Below are 19,646 nucleotides of genomic sequence, written 5' to 3'. Positions count from 1 at the left end.
ATATTATTTGTGTCACATACGGTTTTATCGAATGAAATGAATTTCGAAGTATAGTTCTTCATTCATTTGATTAATATTTTTCGAACATAAGATATCACCCACGTCTTCCAGTTACGTACCATAAAAATAACAAAATTTCAAAGAACCAAACACTTGAAATTAAGTTGGACGCTATCTAATTAGTATTGGAATATTTTGTAAAATGAAAGTACTCTTCATATTTTCTCGTATTGTTTGAAAAATTGGGTACTTTCGCTCAAAACAACTCTCTTTAAAAGATCTACAGATCTGGTAGTGTCACTGATTTAGCTAGTTATTCTGAAAGTCATTTTGTTTTCTAGGGGTGGCACAGCTCATTATGAAAACTTAAAATGACTTTATAAAATGGTATAGGAAAAAAGTATTTCTTTTGACCTCAAGAATCTACTGTTAAAATATTTGTACGGGTCAAAGACTCACCCTATTTGTCTATGAACTGAAAGATATTTCGAATTTGTACTTTTATTTATATTCTGAATCGAACAAATTGAGAAAATAATTGTATCAATTCTTAATGTTGATTCATTTGCTCTGAATTGGAGTATTTCTTCATTACAAATACTTTTCTAAGTTATTTATATATGTTCTATCTTTTGTAACCAGATATCAAGCTGGGTCTAGACTTTGGCCTATTGGGATGTCAATAATTCTTGAATGTACTATAAGTTGGAAAAAATTCAGAAATAAAAATTTGATTCGTATAAATGTATAAATTGATAAACCATTTGAGAGAAGTCATAAAAAATCAGAAATATCATCTAAAAATTCATCAATTATCGTCATATCTCAAATTTGGGATACGCCGTATAACATTTTCTCACATAAAAAGAGGCTAATTTCAAATCAAAATCGATCTGCTCGAGTAAAAATAGTTACAACAAATCAATAAGCGCAAATTTTCCTTGTTTAAATAAGGTGTTTCTGACGAAAAACATTTCTGAAAATTCATGTTTTGAGATCTAGAAAAATGAATGAAACGACCAAATGTTCTAATCAACTCTGATGGGCGTTCCATTATGGTACAAACTTGAAGAAAATGAATATCTTGGAAATTCGACGTTGTAGTTTCAATTCCTCATTTAATTACGCTATTCCAATGCTTACAACGGAACATGCCTCATAAGGTGATTCATCCAATGGATGATTCGATGAAGACTTCATAAACTTCATCAACTACGACTCGTAGTAAAATCCGATCATTTCAATAAATTGGAACATAATGGCTATTGTTTAATAATTGTTCATCAAACTTTTGGAGTGCTTTATGTGAGTCTTCGCTTAGAGAGGTGAAATATCCCCTTGAAAACATCAAAATGTTCGTCAACCTTTGTCGAAGAGCTGGAGTATTGTTTATTATTTTGGAGTAAACGACAGAGTGAAATTTGGATGATGAAATTAATGAAGTTTTGAATTTTTATACCCATTCACTTAATAATTGACATTTTTATCCGCTCATGTAGATTCACTCTAGAGAAGGAACATATTATTATTATACAGGGAAACTCAAAATGAATGGATATGCACAGCTAAAATTAAATCTGATAGGTGCTCTGAATGAAATACAAAAATGTATGAAAAAGCGTACATTCATATGGGGGTGTACAAATTTTGGGAAGCGGGTATAGTTTTTTCTTTGCTTCTTTCTGAATAATGAAAAATGTAGCTTTATATTCCACAATTCTTACTATTGGATCACATTCTTTCATCGAAGGAGGAAGGAAATAAGTCACGATTTATTTTCCTCATCTTTTCTCCCTAATTACTCCTTTACCAACGAAACATTTTAAGTTATCTAGACTTTGCCTGATAATCTCGAGGAACATTAGAAGGAACTCTCTCAAAACACGAATAGACTTTTTCAGGTAGTGTTCTTGGTTGTCGCCTCGATTATCTTCGATTTTTCCCATTTCTTGCCAGTTTGGTCTAGAGAGAGTGCCATTTAACCAGTATTTCTTATAAGACTGTTGAACTATATGAGCTCGAATGTAATTCGACGAGTGTGACCGGCATTTTATGGTGGGATTCGATAGAAAGTTCGGTTTGATAACAGTAGAAGCAAGTTCAATTTCAGCTCCATTTATTTTCTGAATTCTATCTACATGAAAAACTCACTTGGAGAGTTCAGTCCATGGCTGGAAAGAAACGGAAAAAAATATTGGGGTCATGAAAATTCTCCTATTCCTTCATTTGTGCAATTTCCAAAGAGTTTCAATTGTCCGAGTTATATTTTATGATGTTTCACAATTTATCCACTCAAAAGATAGCACGTCTTGAAAACAATCATGGAATCATGTTAATCGAAATTCATTTTACACCATAGGAACGATTTTCGATAAAGATTGTTGTTTGCAAGGGTCGCCTTGTTTTGAGGAAAAATGGTGAAATCTTACAAGGAAATTGTAATGGTTTTATGATATGCGAAATCTCACATTTTGGCAAGCCTGTAAATTTTTAACAGAGCCGATTCGGAAACCTAGTGTGTTTGCCAAAAAGAAATGTTTGCTTGGCCTAATGCTGTGAACGAAGAAAATCAGCCTGAAAATGTTGAAAAACTTTTGACACCTTATATCGCAGACACCATGTTTATCCACGAAATATTGATGTTTTCAGACGAGGAATCACCTCCTTCACTTTTGCTGCTAGACTGAAAATATAGTAATTGACGCAAGTCAGAGGAAATGCTTTCTATTACTGGGGTAAAAATTAAAAATACCTATATATCAAATGTACTCCATTCACTTTTATTTTAGCACTCGGTTGGCCATGGAAATTTAACACATTTCACTCTGTAAAGTACGAAAATGTGGGGTTATGAAGCTTGTCAAAACATTTTTGGGTTTTAAATCAACGCTATGTTGCCCGTTCTACGTAAAAGTTTCTGTTATTACGTATTTTATCACAATGTCGAATCTCTTCGGTAAATATGTGACGAACATAATTGAAGTTTATACAAACTGATTGAAGGCATACCAAATCCAGTTATTTGCATGAAAAATACAAGAGATCAGCATAATATCATAATATGCACTAGCTTGAGGAAAGTTAATGTTGGTTATCCTTCTTTGGCTGAAGTTTGAATACGTTACATCAGTTGTAGATTTCAAAAATATTAACCCGAAGATAAAATGCAAATGATGCAGTGGTTGGGAATGGGTATCTCCCGAAGACATTAACAGATTATTACAAGAATGTTAAATTCTTCAATAAAAATCATCTTGCATCAATATAAGTAAAAGGAATTAAAGGAAGTTTCAAGTCAAGATGAACTTCACTTAAAAATTTCACATGAATAAATAATTAACAGGACAACTGGCGCGTATTTGTGGCTGTTCATCTTAATACATTGATATAATAATAATATTTAGGTATTTATTGGTACCTTAAGACATTTACAATGTACAGGATAAGTCAAATGAAAAATAGAAAAATCAATTTTCGGGAACTTATTCTACGATTACATTCATCGAAGTAAACTTTGCGCATTAATTCACTCAAATTCACTCAAACATAAAATTCTCAAATGCCACCACTTTTTTGGGTCCCCAATAGAAGGAAATTCTTTGTCATCCTCTTCATTCACAATCTTCCTGACTGTGGAAATATTCAGCTGAAATATAAGTCGTTTAGATTCAGATGAAACATTATATGAATTCTCTTACATTGAATATGTTCGCTACCGTCTGACGTATTGTGGATTTTAGAATATCAGGGTATAACTATTTGAATGAGCGGAACTGAATTCTAAATAGCAGTTCCTGAAACTCTGTCTCTTTTTCAATCACTTTCTGCATTTTTGTAATAACAACTGATATTAGTTGTGGCAACGGCTTTATGACATAAACGACATTTCATGAGTACCAACCTTACTCCGTTCTAGTTACAAAAACTTGAGAAAATTATTTCATGGCCAACCGACCGTTAAAATAAATGTGAATGGAGTATACATTCTACTAACAAGTAATGTTGAATTGGATGTATGGCGACGAAATGTATCAGGTAAACATTTTCACATGACGGATTTCACGTGTGCCACCTTCGCACACGTACCGTGGTCATCTCAGGTTCGCTAGAAGGCTGCTACCACTTCAATTTCTCGCTTTCAAGGATTCCCGCGACGATGATCCCGGTATTCTTTTCCTCGCGGCATATTGAATGTCTGGAACGGATACCTTTCCCATACGGACCCCTCCCTGGCTGATGCATACCTTCATTCGCCACAACGATGTTTCTCAGAAATCCCATTTCGCGAATCAGCAAGTCTCGGCTGTCAATAGAGCCATTGTCTCCATGTTGCTTTTCTTTTCGACGCAACGAAAACAAACGTTCGCGATGATGATCGGGGCTTTATCGATTGCATCGGTTTATTTTCAAACAATCGCCGTTATCGGGATAGTCGAGGACTGTTTGCGATCAGATTCTTCGTCACAGGCCGTTATTTGTCACCAACGGTTCCATTCACCAGTCTAGGAAACTTATCTTACCAAAACATTCGAATGAGAAATGGACATAATTGGTGGGCGATAAATGATTGAGAGAAAGAGTAAACACTGTATCGGTTCAGTTCGAAAAAATCGCGAATATTACCCACAATGGCTTATTATTAGTCCTGGATAAGCGGATTTGTTTTGGGGTGGTCAGAAATTCGGAACATCCACAATTATTCAACAAGATGCAAAGCAGATATATCTTGGGAGTTGATCAGAATAGCGGTAGATATTCATTGGCTTCGACCAAGAGAATTTACAAGCGCTTCATGAGTTTTTCGATTTCAAACAATCAAGTATTAAATATAAATATAATCTTCAGAATTACCGCTTTCATACAGGGTGAGTCTTTGACTCGTAAAAGTCTTTCAACAGTCGATTCTTGAGGTCAAAAGAAACACGTTATTCCTATACCATTTTTTCAAATTCGGCCCTGACAAAAAGATATAGCTCATTTTAGGTTTTAATAATGAGCTCTGCCACCAAAAACAAAATTATCTACCTTCAGAATAACTAGCTAAATCTGTGATACTACCCATCTCTGAATTTTTAATTATAGTTATATTCAGCCAAAGTACCCAATGTTTCGAATTTTACAGATATTTTTTATTTTTGAACATTGATACTCAAAAACGACGCATTATACGAGAAAATATGTAGAATACATTTTCTAGAAATGTTCAAATATTCATGAGATAGCGTCCAACTTAATTTCAAGTGTTGGAATCTTGGAATTTTTAGTATTTTTATGGTACTGCATCTTCATAATGCGAAAACTCGAAGAAGTGGGTGATATCTTGTGTTTGAAAAAGATTTATCAAGTAAATGAGAAACTCTATTCCGAAATTCATTTTTTATGGTTTTTTAACAGTCTGTATCTTTTAAACTGATAATAATGGCAAAGGAAAAAAGTGTTTTTTTTCACCTCAAGAAATATTTGTACGAATCAAAGACTCACCCTGTATAAGATGTATCTGCAACACAATTTTTTTGAAAACATTTGCTTTTGAAGGAAAAACAATAGGTTCATAGTATTATGAGGTTGAGGTGCTTTATCTAACACACCTTGTACCTTGTATCTATGATGATTTTGTAATCGAAGTAGTCTAAATTAAAAGGGTAACAAAAATGGCCACAATAGTAGTATAACTCAGTAACTTTCGTGTCAATGTTCATGTGAAAAACTTACCTAGCTAATATCATACAGCTACTTCTGATAAAACTTATATATATTATACCACCTTCGGCCAATCAGAGATAAATACAGGGTGATTCATAACTATTGGGCAGATTGTTTGGACCAAAATATGGCGATAGGATAGGATAGGAGTTGAATTTTTTTTTTCGTTTTTTGCTAATAATTTCACTGTATATTTGTAACGATTTATTTATTTTATTCATTTATTTCGACGATAAAGCATAATTAAAAACGATGTAACATAAAAAGAGAATAAACTTTAATTAAATGTTCTACGTAGCCTCCTCTGACTTTTATGCCTTTTCTAATTCTTTTAATAAATGACTTTCGAACTTCGAAGAAAATATTATTCTGTCCCCTTATAAAAAATTCAACTGTAAAGCCTTCTATCTTTTTCCACTGCAATATTTTATTGAGGTATATTTGGTCCTATCGCCATATTATGGTCCAAACAATCTGCCCTCAGCCTATGTGCCAATAGTTATGAATCACCCTGTATAATAGACATAATATTTTCATCAATACGTATATCTTGAGATTTTTATTAAATCTGGTAATACTCGATGTAAGTAGTATGCAGTATAAATAGTTTTGGAGCTCTAGACTTATTTTTTACATAAGAAAACTTCTATGCCAATTTTTATCGACTCTGATTTATCGATAATGCGGTTAAATGAACGATTTCCTCATTGGAGAACCGCTAACGATGAATGCGTGTGATTTTCCTCAACTGTTCGCATGAATCAATTTAAATATGCTAAAGTTCTCGTAATCACTTCAAAGTTGCCATCAGTCTACGCTTCAAATGAGCACGTTGAACACACCAGAGATTCCTCAGCATTAAACGTATGATACACACAAACAAAAATGACGGACGATCAAACTCATTGTGTTCGTATTTTATTCATTTTCTACTTCCGTATATTCAACACGTAGGAGAAGCTTTTATATAATTCGTAGAAAATTTCCAATCAGTCTGTTCCGATCAGGATTGGCTAAAATGAAAATTACTTGAAGGAAAACTTTCAAATTATGGTGATTTTTGGTTGAAACGGTCAATTTCAAAATATTGGGGGATCGAACAGTTCCTACGCTGAATGAAAATAAACAATGAAATCATCTTCCATAATTACATATTCATATCAGCGTTATCAAACTCTTTTACTGTTGAAATATGTATATTGTTCAGGTTTCGTACTGTCCGTCAAGATATCACAAGTACATGAACTGTTTAAAATCATTGTTATCGCTCCTTATTCCACATCCGACCCTTCTCGTAAACAGCACCAAGATCTAATAATAATTTTTATCAATAAATGACAGGGGAAAGACTTGTTACCTAGCACTTTGTAATCCGCAAGTCTAGTTATCATCTTCCGGTTGTACGATTCCAGCAATTCATACTTTCATTAAGACTTACGCTCAGTAGGAATTGATTTGATTCGCCACACTATATCGCCGATTGATTGGAAGAACAATACAATGGAAACATCCGGTATATGTGGCGGAAGAATGACTGCAATAATTAATAATGGCTTCGAAAAATATGTTTTTCTACGGCTACGTTAGAAAACTGTTCTTATTTAACGTGATTTGACAGTTAAATCAATTCTATTAATAGTTATTGAATAATGATAAGGCAATACAGTCATCACAATGATCACTGTATACTTACATATTATAAGTATAAGAAATGAGACAAAATTATATCTTCGGTATTAACTATTTCGTGGAAAAATGCTAAAAATTGTCAAGTTTTATTATGAATTCAGGTGAAATTGAGAAGTTTACCATACACCCTCTACGAAGGATAGAGGGTTGTTGAGTTTTTTTAATGGTGACTTAACTTTTTATGCCTGGAATATATAGAACTTTTGTTTCTGAAGTTGATTTGGTCATTGAGGTTTTTTAATCAATCAACTTCTTTATCAAATATAGTTAAACTAATTCTGTTCGAATATTTATTATTATGCATTTTTATGGTCAATGGCATACGCTGATTGATATTTTTGAAGTGTTATCGAAAACATATCGAATGATATAAAGTTAAGAATGAAAAAGAAGAAGGTTTTGGTTATAAAATGAAGATGTTTGAAATTGTTTGATTAAAAATTATTATTCATCTTGAAGAAAAAACAGAATCCAATTATCATTGGAGTGCTTTAATTGTTTTTCACCACAAGGCATTTATAGAAAGATCCTTGAAGTTTTTTGTGGTGAAAAATGCAATGAAGAAATTGGTTCATCATTTTAAAAACAATTTGTTAGATTCGTTAATATTTTTATTTCAAATGTTACATTTTCTTACAGTTTTTTCGACGGTAGAATTTAATTAACATTCATTTCATTCGTTCTGTTATTCGCTATTAAATTTATTTTCACCAAAAACTTTTGTGGATTAATTCGAAATTTTGGTTGCCATAAATTTGTTTTTTTTGTTTTTCAATGTCTTTCGCATTGCTACCATAAAAATTTCTGCTCTAAGGCTATGGTTTCTCGAACATTTTTCGATTCATCTACCCTGGGATTCGTCCTATCTCAGAATTGAATTTGACACATTGATATATAGATATTATGCACACAATTTTTCATTTTTCACAGCCTGAATTTTTAGTTTATATTTACAACGAATTCGCTGTCAAAAAATTTGTGGTGTACTATTTTTTTTTATTTTTCGCAATCAGTCGACGCCCGTACTGCAGAGTATTTCACTGAGGGCAGGGAGTGTGTAAATTGCGGCGCAATTGACACCCCCCTCTGGAGAAGAGATGGTACAGGGCACTACTTATGTAATGCTTGTGGTCTCTACCACAAGATGAATGGAATGAACCGGCCCCTTGTGAAGCAGCCTCGTAGACTGGTACAGAACGACAGATTTTATGTTGATTATCTTGATGCATTTGAGTTTTTATTAATAACCATTTTACCATCAAGGTTGTGGTTCCACAGGATGGCATTCTATGAAAAATGACACGTCATCGACAGTTTTCTCGAGATACCAGCAGAGTAAACAGAGTCTACAAATGTAAGAGACAACCAGAAAAAATATCAAAAACTAGAGAATAGTCGTTTACCCTTACCATTTTTTCATTTTATAACTCTCTTTGTTCATCTCTTTTTGTTTGCTCTTTTACTGAACTTCTGAATAATTGCAAAATCAAATTAGTCTTTCACTTTCACTTCCTATGAATTGTCCGCTCAAATTTCATCAGTAAATTTTTGCTTTCATGTGGTAAACGTATTTCAGTATGTTCTCAAATTTTTCATGGAACTAGATATGATCCAAATAAAGGGATATAAATCTACTGATTTTCTTCATCCTATTTTCCATGAAAAATCTTCAATCTTCAAAACGCCGTTTACTCTCAATTAATAAACTAACCGTATCAACTCGATGCTTTAAACTTCGTTACGGTCATATTCTGCTGACATAGAATGCCGTTCTGTCGACCATATGGGTAATTATGTGATTGCTAAGCAACAACACCCCCACTGTGCGAGGCAAAGCTGCTAAGTAAAGCCGGTTCAGACAGGAAACGTTTATGCATACCAAAGTTACAAATATCTTTTTGCGTTGTTACAGTGGCGGCGGAGCCGGGGCACGGGGGTGTACCTGATCCCTACAAGAGTTACTATGGGTATAATGGGGCCATGCGTGCCCCCATGCACACAACCGAAGAAAAATCCACTCGTCGTTTGGTAGGTCACAACTCTAAAAGTTCCCTTATTTAATCCCCCTCAACATCCCTCACACTTTGTCAGAATTTTACCTCGAAGTAGAAACAAGATGTAGGCTTAGCTTTAGTTTAGTTTTGGAAAATTTTTCGAAAATTATTTTTTACTTGAGCGTTATTTTGGTTCATTGTGCGATTTTTTGCTACGCACTTATAGTTATCAAGTCCGAACCTTTCAGCTTTGAAAAACTACACAAGTAGTTGATAGTTCTGTAGTGTGCGGTGGCCCCAATATACCCTGGTAGGGAGCACAACAGGTTGGTGGTCAATTATTTGGGAAGAACTGAAAACTTGTTGATTATTTTTATTATGAATGATTTACAGTCCTGATTTGCTCCCTCCAAGCTTTGCATGTTTACTAATTCCACCTTACGTAGTAGTTTTCACCAAAAACACATATTAACAAATAAATGGGGCCGTATCCTATGTATTCACATCCATTAGTAGTTAATTAAGCTTTCACAACAAATCATCTTAGTCGTCTTCAGTAGCATGATTATTACTGAATACACTCCAAGCATTATTATTTTGGACTACATCTAGATTGAAGCAATATGAATCTCTCATCTACAGTTGTCTGTAGATAATTAAAAAGTTTATAACTTCTTCTTTGAATATTTTGTGAGAATTTTATCATCTTCATTTCCTTTTTTTTTATTGCTTCAGTTCAGATGCAAAATAAAAATTTCATTACAGGAATTGTAATTTCTTTTTTTGTTGTACAGTCCGCTTCCAGAAGGGTTGGATTAACCTGTACAAACTGTAGGACCAGCACTACGTCCTTATGGCGAAGAAACACATGCGGCGAACCTGTGTGCAATGCATGTGGATTATATTACAAATTGCACGGCATCGACAGACCTCTGGCGATGAAAAAAGATAGCATCCAGGTTAGTAAAGTTATAATATTTCATTCACACATACTTTTGTTCTCTTCGAAAAGTTTGTAAATTGATTTTTCAAGCGACAATCATGAACGAGTCTGGTGATAATAACAGTCGATTACTATTCACTTTAATTCGTGTCACCGAGATCTGTTATGCCACTTTAAAAGATCGCATTCGCCAATTTGCAACTGATTAAACTTTTTTGAACCCGGGACATGATAGATTCGGGATTTCTAGTCCGAAAAGGAAACCTAAAGTGAGTGATCAACATCAACGATCGTCGGCTCCTTTATCAAGAAGTGGGATATAAATCCTATATTGAAAAATGATTACCAAGCCACTTTATTCAGATACGCATTCGCCAATTTGCAACTGAATAAAACTTACATATTTTGGACTTAATTGAATTCGTCATTCAGTACTCGAATATAAATTCGCGACATTATAGATTGAATGTGTTATATGTATTCATCAATATTTGCAGACGAGAAAAAGGAAGCCCAAAGGGAGTAAGGGTCAACAACAACAACAAGCAACTCCATCACCAAGAAGTGGGATACAACAAGCTCCTACCATGACTGCTAATCAGATGCAGTCTGTAAATAGGCAATCAGTACCTCCAATCAAATTAGAGCAGAACCTGTCTGCGATTAAAATGGAACATACTGGTGGATTAGGTAAGTCCGAAAACTTTATGGGGAAATAATATAGTTCTAGAAGCGAATTTCATTGATTCCACTTGGGTGGTACTACATTCACTGTTATTTTAGCACTCGGTTGGCCATGGAAATTTGACAGATTTCACTCTGTATAGTACGAACATGTGGAGTTGAATGAACCTTGTCAAAACATTTTAGGGTTTTAAATCAACGCTATGTTGCCCGTTATACGTAAAAGTTTTTGTTATTACGTATTTTATCACAATGTCGAATCTCTTCGGAAAATATGTGACGAACATAATTGAAGTTTATACAAACTGATTGAAGGCATACCAAATCCAGTTATTTGCATGGAAAATACAAGAGGTATAGTATAATATCATTATATGCACTAGCTTGAGGAGAGTTAATGTTCGTTATCTTCTTTGGCTAAAGTTTGAATACGTTACATCAGATGTAGATTTCAAAAATATTAACCCGAAGATGAAATGCATATGATGCAGTGGTTGGGAATGGGTATCTCCCGAAGGAATTAACAATTACAAATTACAAGAATGTTAAATTCTTCAACGAAAATCATCTTGCATCAATATAAGTAAAATGAATTAAAGGAAGTGTCAAGTCAAGATGAACTTCACCTTTGAACAAAAATTTCACCTGAATAAACAATTAACAGGAAAACTGGCTCGTATTTGTGGCTGTTCATCTTAATACATTGATATAATAATAATAATAATCAGGTAGATATTTACTGGTACCTTAAGACATTTACAATGTACAGGATAAGTCAAATGAAAAATAGAAAAATCAATTTTCGGGAACTTATTATACGATGACATTCATCGAAAATCCTGTAGTAAACTTTTCGCATTAATTAACTCACATAAAATTCTCAAATGCCACCACTTTTTTGGGTCTCCCAATAGGAGAAAATTCTTTGTCATCTTCTTTATTCCCAATCTTTCTGATTGTGGAAATATTCAGCTGAAATACAAGTCGTTTAGATTCAGATGGAACATTATATAAATTCTCTTACATTGAATATGTTCGCTACCGTTTGACGTATTGTGGATTTTAGAATATCAGGGTATAACTATTTGAATGAGCGGACCTGAATTCTAAATAGCACTTCCTGAAACCCTGTCTTTCTTTTCAATCACTTTCGGCATTTTCGTAATAAAAATTGATATTAGTTGTGGCAACAGCGTTATGACATTAACGACATTTCATGAGTGCCAACCTTACTCTGTTCTAGTTACAGAAACTTGAGAAAATTATTTCATGGCCAACCGACTGCTAAAATAAATGTGAATGGAGTATAGATACTCTATTCACATCCTTTCCCAGATGAACAGATTCAGAAACTCCAAACCCTTCATTGAAAGTTGTCGATGTTCGTTCATTAAATAACCATTTTTTTTTTTTTCAGATTACTCCGATCTCAGATCAGTGTCCGGCCTCAGTCACCTACCCCACGTTCAGGCCACTTCATATGTCTATCAAGCCCCTCATTCGCCTTACACGACGCAAAATTCCCCCCAGCTCAACAACAATGACTATTACACCACCCTCCTCCAACAATCTACACCGAGTCCCCATTCGGAAAATCAATCTCCGAGCCCAAACTCTCACATAGTCCTGAACAACAATAATAACAGAAAAGTCGTCATCAACGATGAAACCGATCGACCTACAGTTGTCTCTATGTCATCTGGGGTTTAAATGACTGTAATTTATATAGGCTGGTATTCCTCAACGTATTTGTACGTACTTTGAACAGAAGGATCTTCGAGTCGTGTTTGAAAATGTTGGATTTAACGTTTTTGCTAGTCATAACTGAAGGAGCTACTTATCTTGAAAATTCGAACGCTACCTCCGTTGCAACTAAATCGCGTATTTCTCGAACGGAACCTTGATGGATTCCAAATATTTTAATTTCATTTATATTCGGCCAAGAAGCAACGGATCTGTGATCTCCGTTATAGGCCAGACGCCAGACCTATATCTGTAGTGTAAAACAGTCAAGTTCCACAATTTTTAATCATACTTACTCGAATTGAAACTGTAATTAATATATTATATCCATGACTTAAATTATTCAAATATTTTTCTGAATGAACAATTGCTATATTATAGAGAGTATCCAATTCTTTTACAGTAATTTTTCAGTTCATTTCATCATTTTGATCTATAAAATGAAACTATTAAATTTGTACTTGGATAAGTTGGGTGAACTTAATTGAAAAAAAAACTTAATTTCGAACGTTAAACCAAATGCTTTCATCATTGTGATCTACAAAATTTGAATCCTCAGACATCACTTAGAATTTCACACTTTACCTAATATTAAGTAAAAAGTACTCGTAGAATTCGAAACTATTGTGATAAATCTATTTTTGGGTTTCATCCAAATTAATCCATATATCCAACAATCTCTGTGTCAGTCTAATTTTTTATTGTAAGTATTGTAATTTAACTAGATTCATGACTTTTATCAATTTTGTAAATAATCGTCAAAATATATTTTTATTTTTATTATTGTATATATGGTAGGATGAGATCACATTATTTTCTGTTTATCTATAAATGACATAAATGCTTTACTCATGACATTTTCATTAACCAAAGACGTGAGTTGTTGTTATCTCTTATAAAAAAACGTATTTTGTTAATTTGTACATACAATAATTTAAACAAAACACGTTTTTCGACTGATTTACTACCTACTTGCACTTTTAGGTTAGAACAAGAGACGGCAGAGTATCTTCTGTGAGTCTCCAACGAGTGTAAAATCTAATCAACGTTAAGTTTAAGGTTCATAAAGATTATACCGGAGGCTAAAACTCACAGTATATCATTATTACTTATTCTGAAATTCCATTTTCCTGAATATCGTAATATTGTAAATATTTAATTGTAGTTGAAGAAATATGTTTGTAGAGATTTGTATCTTTATTTACTGATGTTGTAAACCAATAAAATTAGAAAAAAATAATATTGTCCTTTAATTTCACTTCTGAACACCGCAAGTCATTTTCTTCATTGAGCAATGCACATTCTGCAACATAGGAAATATGCTGAATTTTCATGGGATACGTACTCTTTCACTCCAATACCGAAACCTGTGATGGCCCATTTCGTGAGAAGAACCAGAAAATTCATAAATAACTGTATCCAGCTTCTTTCGAAAAATCAAGAGCAATGGAAATCTTCCATGTTCTTTCAGATACCGCGACTACAAACCTTTGATTTGCTTTGTGTAACATTGAACAATCTTGTGAATGGAAGTCTTCGAAACTAAACTCAGTTGAAAAAAAAATTTCCTCCATTGCTCAAAGTCGAACTCTGGATCATCACATATACAAACTTTCAAGACTTTGAAGTGTGGAAGTGGCGAAGAAAACTCAACGAATTAGGCAAAAATAATAAGGCCTGTTTAGTCTGGGTTACCGGTCATTCGGGAATTAAAAGAGATAAAGATGCCAATACACTTGCCAGGAAATGAGCATAAGCCCCCTTCAGGAGAAGGAAAAAACCGAAAGAGAAGCACTGACGAATCTTCCTGGGTTGGATGATTCCAAGAAGTTTTAATATTGAACTGGATGGCGAGCTGTAGACGAAGTAATTGTAAGAACAGCACAATAGACCTTGTGGTCGTAGTGCAATATAATCTAACTCATCTAAGGAATGAAGTAACTTTTCAATAAGATGGCAGATTATTCAAATATTATTTTTTATTATTACACCGATTCTCATGGGTACCAAGGTGAGGTGGTGTAATATTTCACCTCTCAGAAGCTCTAAACAGATCGTGAAACATCAAGGAATCTCATGTTCACATTAAAAATGAACACAATACCTGATTCCGAGGGAGGTTAAGATCCAAAGTCTCATAGTCATATAAGGCTATTCTGGAGATCTGTTTCTCGTTTCACAAAATTACGATTGAAGGTCATTTCCTCACCAAATACGATTTCGGGATTATTTCATTTCCAAACTACAACTCTGGATTCGTAGATGAGGAGACAATGGAGGCTGTTTCATTTCATAACTCCACAATGACGTGTTCGATAATTTTTCCCTAAAGATGCCAAGCCAATTTCTCAAAACTGCTTTTTTCAATTCATTGTCAGGCAACAATTTTTTCTTCTTGATTTACTCCTGACAAATTAGTGCATTGAATTTACGCAGGCAAATCAATTTTGTTATTGATTTTGTTCCAGAGATTGATATTTGTGTCAGTGAAAATGTAACTTTGAGATTTGTACACTTTGGTCCTAATAACTATTCATAATTATTCTGACATAGGGAATCTATGTGTCAGTTCCCGAGTTTCCAGATCATTTTCACAACGCAAGTTGAGATTTCACAAGAAATAGAACGTTTATTTCAGAATGAAATAAAATTTAGTCGTAGACTTCTAATGAGCCGAAGTTGTGAATATATTAATTGATATTAGTCACACAGTGATATACATTCAGTAAACGTAATTAAATTATTTTTATTGGGCACACAGTTTAAAATAGAATACATATATTTTATATCAAGCGAAAAAAAAAATTATTGTCATTAAGTATGGCACACTATATACAGGGTCTTTCACGAGGAACCTCACCCATATTTATACGGGAAACTACTGAACGTATTTTCATGAAATTCAGCACTTATAAGTATTTCACGATGCTGATGAAATCTAAAATATTTTCAAGGCATGAGCACCTCCGGTTTTCCCGGAAATGACGTCAACTTCCGTTTTTCAAATTAGAACACCATTTTTTATTGCAGAAATAGATTCCTTAGAAAATTTCAAGTTATTTTGAAGTAACATTTTTCAGTTTTGGTTGGAAAATTCTCTCTGAGCGGGAAAATTCGAAAAAAAAATCGAAAATAGAGCTCCGCTGAAACAGGAATAACTTCGAGGTTTTTGGATGGAAAATTTTCAATTTTGGGATTTTTCAAGATGTAAGATTGATGTATCCACTTTAAAAATCGAAATCGCGATTCATGATACAGGGGGTGAAAAAATCGCTTTCAAAGTTAGGGATGACAAAATCGTGAAAAATCAATTTTTTCAAATTAGAACCCCATTTTTTTATGGCAGATATTGAATCTTCGTTAAAAAATAATGTGAGTGTATGCATCACACCCTTGCCCTAAAGTGGATATTTTCTGAGTTATTCAGAAAAAACTGTTCTTCGTCTTGAATTTTCAGCTATTTCTTTTCCCTCCACGCCAAAAAGATGAAATTTTCAGGAATAGATCTTTCTACCCCTTTCTATCATAGACAAACAGAACCAAAATTTTTTCAATGCCTTCCCGCCCGTATGAAATATCTGCTTGATTTAATACGTGAAATTTTATTGATTTTCAATAAAAAAAATCAAAAACTGCTTTTCGGGGGCTGTTTCTAGACAGGGGCACAAAAAAAGAAAAAAGACCTTCCCTACTCTTTGAATCAACCCCTGAACTGTTTGCAACTATTCATATTATATTATGTATGATATGGCCACAATCTAACTGACGATGACAATAAAATAGGAACGTAATTCATAAAACTCTCTCCTAGGGTTTCATAAAGCTGGATCAGTTTTTGAGTTATTAGCAAAAAACTAAATTTTGACAATTTCGAAAAGTTCTCATAACTTTTTTGTCTTGGCAGTTACAGATCTGAAACTTCAACCTTCTACAGACCCTTTTTTACGTAGAATCCAGTGACGAGCACCAAATATTTTTTCATTTCGAAACATTAGGCGAACATTCGTTTTTTTAAATGCAAACTTTCATTTTGTTATTTTTGAATTGGAAAAAATGATTCTGAATCTACGTATAAAAGTGACTAAGAAGGTAAGTTTCAGATATGTAACTTCAAACACAAAAAAGCTATGAGTCCAAAGCGGCCGAAATAAGAGTGAAACAGGAAAATAGTAATGATGCACTACTTGTTTAGTTTTTTTTTATATTTAGGCAAAATCAGATGTAGATAGATATCAAAATATCTATGAAATACAAATATTTCAGTTTCTATAATTAGTGCAAACAAAATTGTCCCTAAATTTGCCGCCCCCTGAAATCTGCCACCCTAGGCTGCAGCCTACTCAGCCTCTATGGTAAATCCGCCACTGACTTAATATTAGTCCAATTAGTCCTTAATCTAAGAGCTGCTCTTGGTGAGTAAGGAGTAAGACTCTATCCTAACGCCATGTAAATGGTGACGTTCTGAGACACTGAGGTGCTTCTTACTCATCCACCATTTTTTTCAACTATGTTGAGGTTCACAATTGAAAACCTGCCCTAATTCTCATATCGTGATTGTTAAAACTCTAATGGCATTTAATGGAAATAATGTACCCAATTAATTAGGTAGGTCAAGCAGGTCAGCATTTATGCATGCACTATGTCATAAAAATGCTGCAAAATTCAGCTGCCAACTAAAAAGATACTGTTGACCGAATAAATATAGAACTGAAAATGATTATTTTGAATTGATATTCTCAACTATATTCTGTTTTTTTCTCATCACTGCTTTTTATGATGAAATGCAAAATATTTCAATCTTTCTATTATTCTACGTGTATATTCGCATTTGTTACTGAGGTCTTAGCTCAAATTCAGCTTCTCAGCATTATCATTGGGTATTCAACCAAAAGTTGACATTAATACCCAATGCCATTGAAACCTTTGATTTTCTGAACAATATGAACGATACCTACTTGTCTTGAAATCAAGGTGGTGTTCAGTGATGACTTCTAATTTTGTTTGGGGATGCTTGATGACCCTATACCTAACGGCAAATTAAAATCGTTCGAAGGGTTCTGTTTCCTGCTACGAGACATGTGCATCAAACCATATAGATTCTGGTAAGGCTTTAATTTAGAGGATTAAGCCACGTTTGTCCATTGTCGCTCGGAAACAACCTCATTGAGCTAGACCTTACTTTCAAAGCCCATCTTCTTAAGAAAAGAGATTTTTTTAGTGGAAGATCAGTTGAGCTGAGCTATTCTAGATGCAGCGTAAGAGAACCAATAAAGGTTTCAAAAGCCTGACCCTGTCTTCCGTCGAGCAGTCACAAGGGGTATGGTCACTGGTTTCTTTCTTTGCGAGGCCTGCGAAGGGTTTCTTCGACGATAACAATTTTTGTAGGTGATCTTTGAGTTCACCCATCCCATGATCCCATCAAAACAGCTATGAGAGATCTTTAGAGTTATTTTACAGAATTCAACCAATAATTGATGTGTTTTCGGAATGTCCAGAAAAAGCCTTATGTGAATACCGCAGATTCTGTCGCCTACGCCGAGGACCTTTCATCTTATCCATCTGTCCATGTTCCTTCACCATGGAATTAATAGGTAACTCTAATTCCAGACTAATAACCACTGCGTTCGCGCCTTCTCTGGTCTGCGCATGCGAAATCTCGTTCTCTTGAAGATTAGTGTCCAGGAGATAAATCTTCTCACGGAAGCTTGACCATTCGTCAAGGCTTTTATTGACCTTCGCTACAAGTCGAGGAAAAAGAGCTGGTGGCTATACAAAGGTAAAGGGCATACATTTCCGCCTGAAATGCTACCTGCGGCCATTGACCTCAGAAGTAATCACAGTCCCGGAGGCGATTTCTTAGAGGTCCTTATAACAGATCGAGTCATCTAAGTTTTCATGTCCAGTACCTCATCATCCTTTGATTTCGGCTAGCAGCTGGTTCGATACACGGAAACTAGTCTGCACGGGTCATTCAGAGCTAAGCTGTCTAAGACTCAACGAGTTCTTGGTCTTATGTCTCCTCATACGAAAATGTGGAGAATTTGTCTAATTGCATCTCCACGACTGTAGTTTGAATAGAGAGGAATAGAGGAATGCCCCTGATATCATCAGGCATGCCATACTTTGGAGTTTCACACGTTACTAAGGACAAAATTTCTTGAAAGGATATCAAGTATCTGCGAAAGAAGATACGGAACTAGTTGTATCGAACTCTCACAACTTGAGATCATCCTTATCCTTCATTTGCGAAACGAGGTCTAATTGAAGCAATAAAAATATCATCTACTGTAAAAACGGTAGTAGATTGTTCTCAGGGACTGCGTACACGGAGAGCTAGAAGTCAGAAGAACGACCGCACTTCAAGAGCAACTGTCTTGGTGCAGAAAAAAGCTGAACTTGGATAGATTTTTTTGGGCCATGCATGATGGCCGTCCAAGGATGGAAGACGAGATCCTATTTTTTGTGTGGAAAGGCATGTGCATCGCACTGTCGGAATTATGGTATATAGGCTATTGCTCATGGTAGGATGTCACCTTCAGTATTCATTAAAGGCAACATGAACGCCAAGCGTTACATACAGGAGTTGATGGACCACATGTTTCACCTTATATTTGGACGCTATCCAAGCCACTTTTTCAACAAGATATTGCAAGACCACATGTAGCTAGAATTGCGTGGTGCATGTTAAAGACGGTCTAGTCGATTTGTTGTGTTAGCCTCCTATAGCTCCCAATATTTTTTAACCATAGTCACAGAATACGTCTGGGGCATTGTGAATGGATACAGAAGAAATGTTTACTCAAACTCCATCTTACACAGACTCTAGCGGCCTTCTGACATGAGGTACAATGTGCTCAGGAAGGTATACCTGAACTGAAGGCGAATCGATC

The 19,646-nt window shown here is 34.5% G+C and overlaps 1 protein-coding gene across 3 annotated transcripts in view; it reads left to right on the top strand.

The window, feature by feature from the left end:
- The window catches only part of LOC123312289 (transcription factor GATA-4-like), a 94,092-nt gene extending 80,096 nt beyond the window's left edge, over positions 1-13,996 (top strand). For 2 of the 3 annotated variants that reach the window (XM_044896643.1, XM_044896646.1), the window contains exons 6-9: positions 8,406-8,581; positions 10,181-10,345; positions 10,827-11,019; positions 12,431-13,996. In XM_044896643.1, the coding sequence (XP_044752578.1) occupies positions 8,406-8,581; positions 10,181-10,345; positions 10,827-11,019; positions 12,431-12,723 (827 nt within the window). In that variant the 3' untranslated portion in view covers positions 12,724-13,996. Of the gene's footprint in view, positions 1-8,405; positions 8,582-9,304; positions 9,421-10,180; positions 10,346-10,826; positions 11,020-12,430 lie in introns of all 3 variants that reach the window. The other variant, XM_044896645.1, reaches the window with a different exon arrangement.
- The last annotated feature ends 5,650 nt before the right edge of the window (positions 13,997-19,646 follow it).

This window comes from Coccinella septempunctata, chromosome 4 (assembly GCF_907165205.1).
Source record: "Coccinella septempunctata chromosome 4, icCocSept1.1, whole genome shotgun sequence".
In the NCBI taxonomy this organism is placed as follows: Eukaryota; Metazoa; Arthropoda; class Insecta; order Coleoptera; family Coccinellidae; genus Coccinella; species Coccinella septempunctata.
Note: the sequence above shows the minus strand (reverse complement) of the source record. Positions and strands in the feature narration are given on the sequence as shown.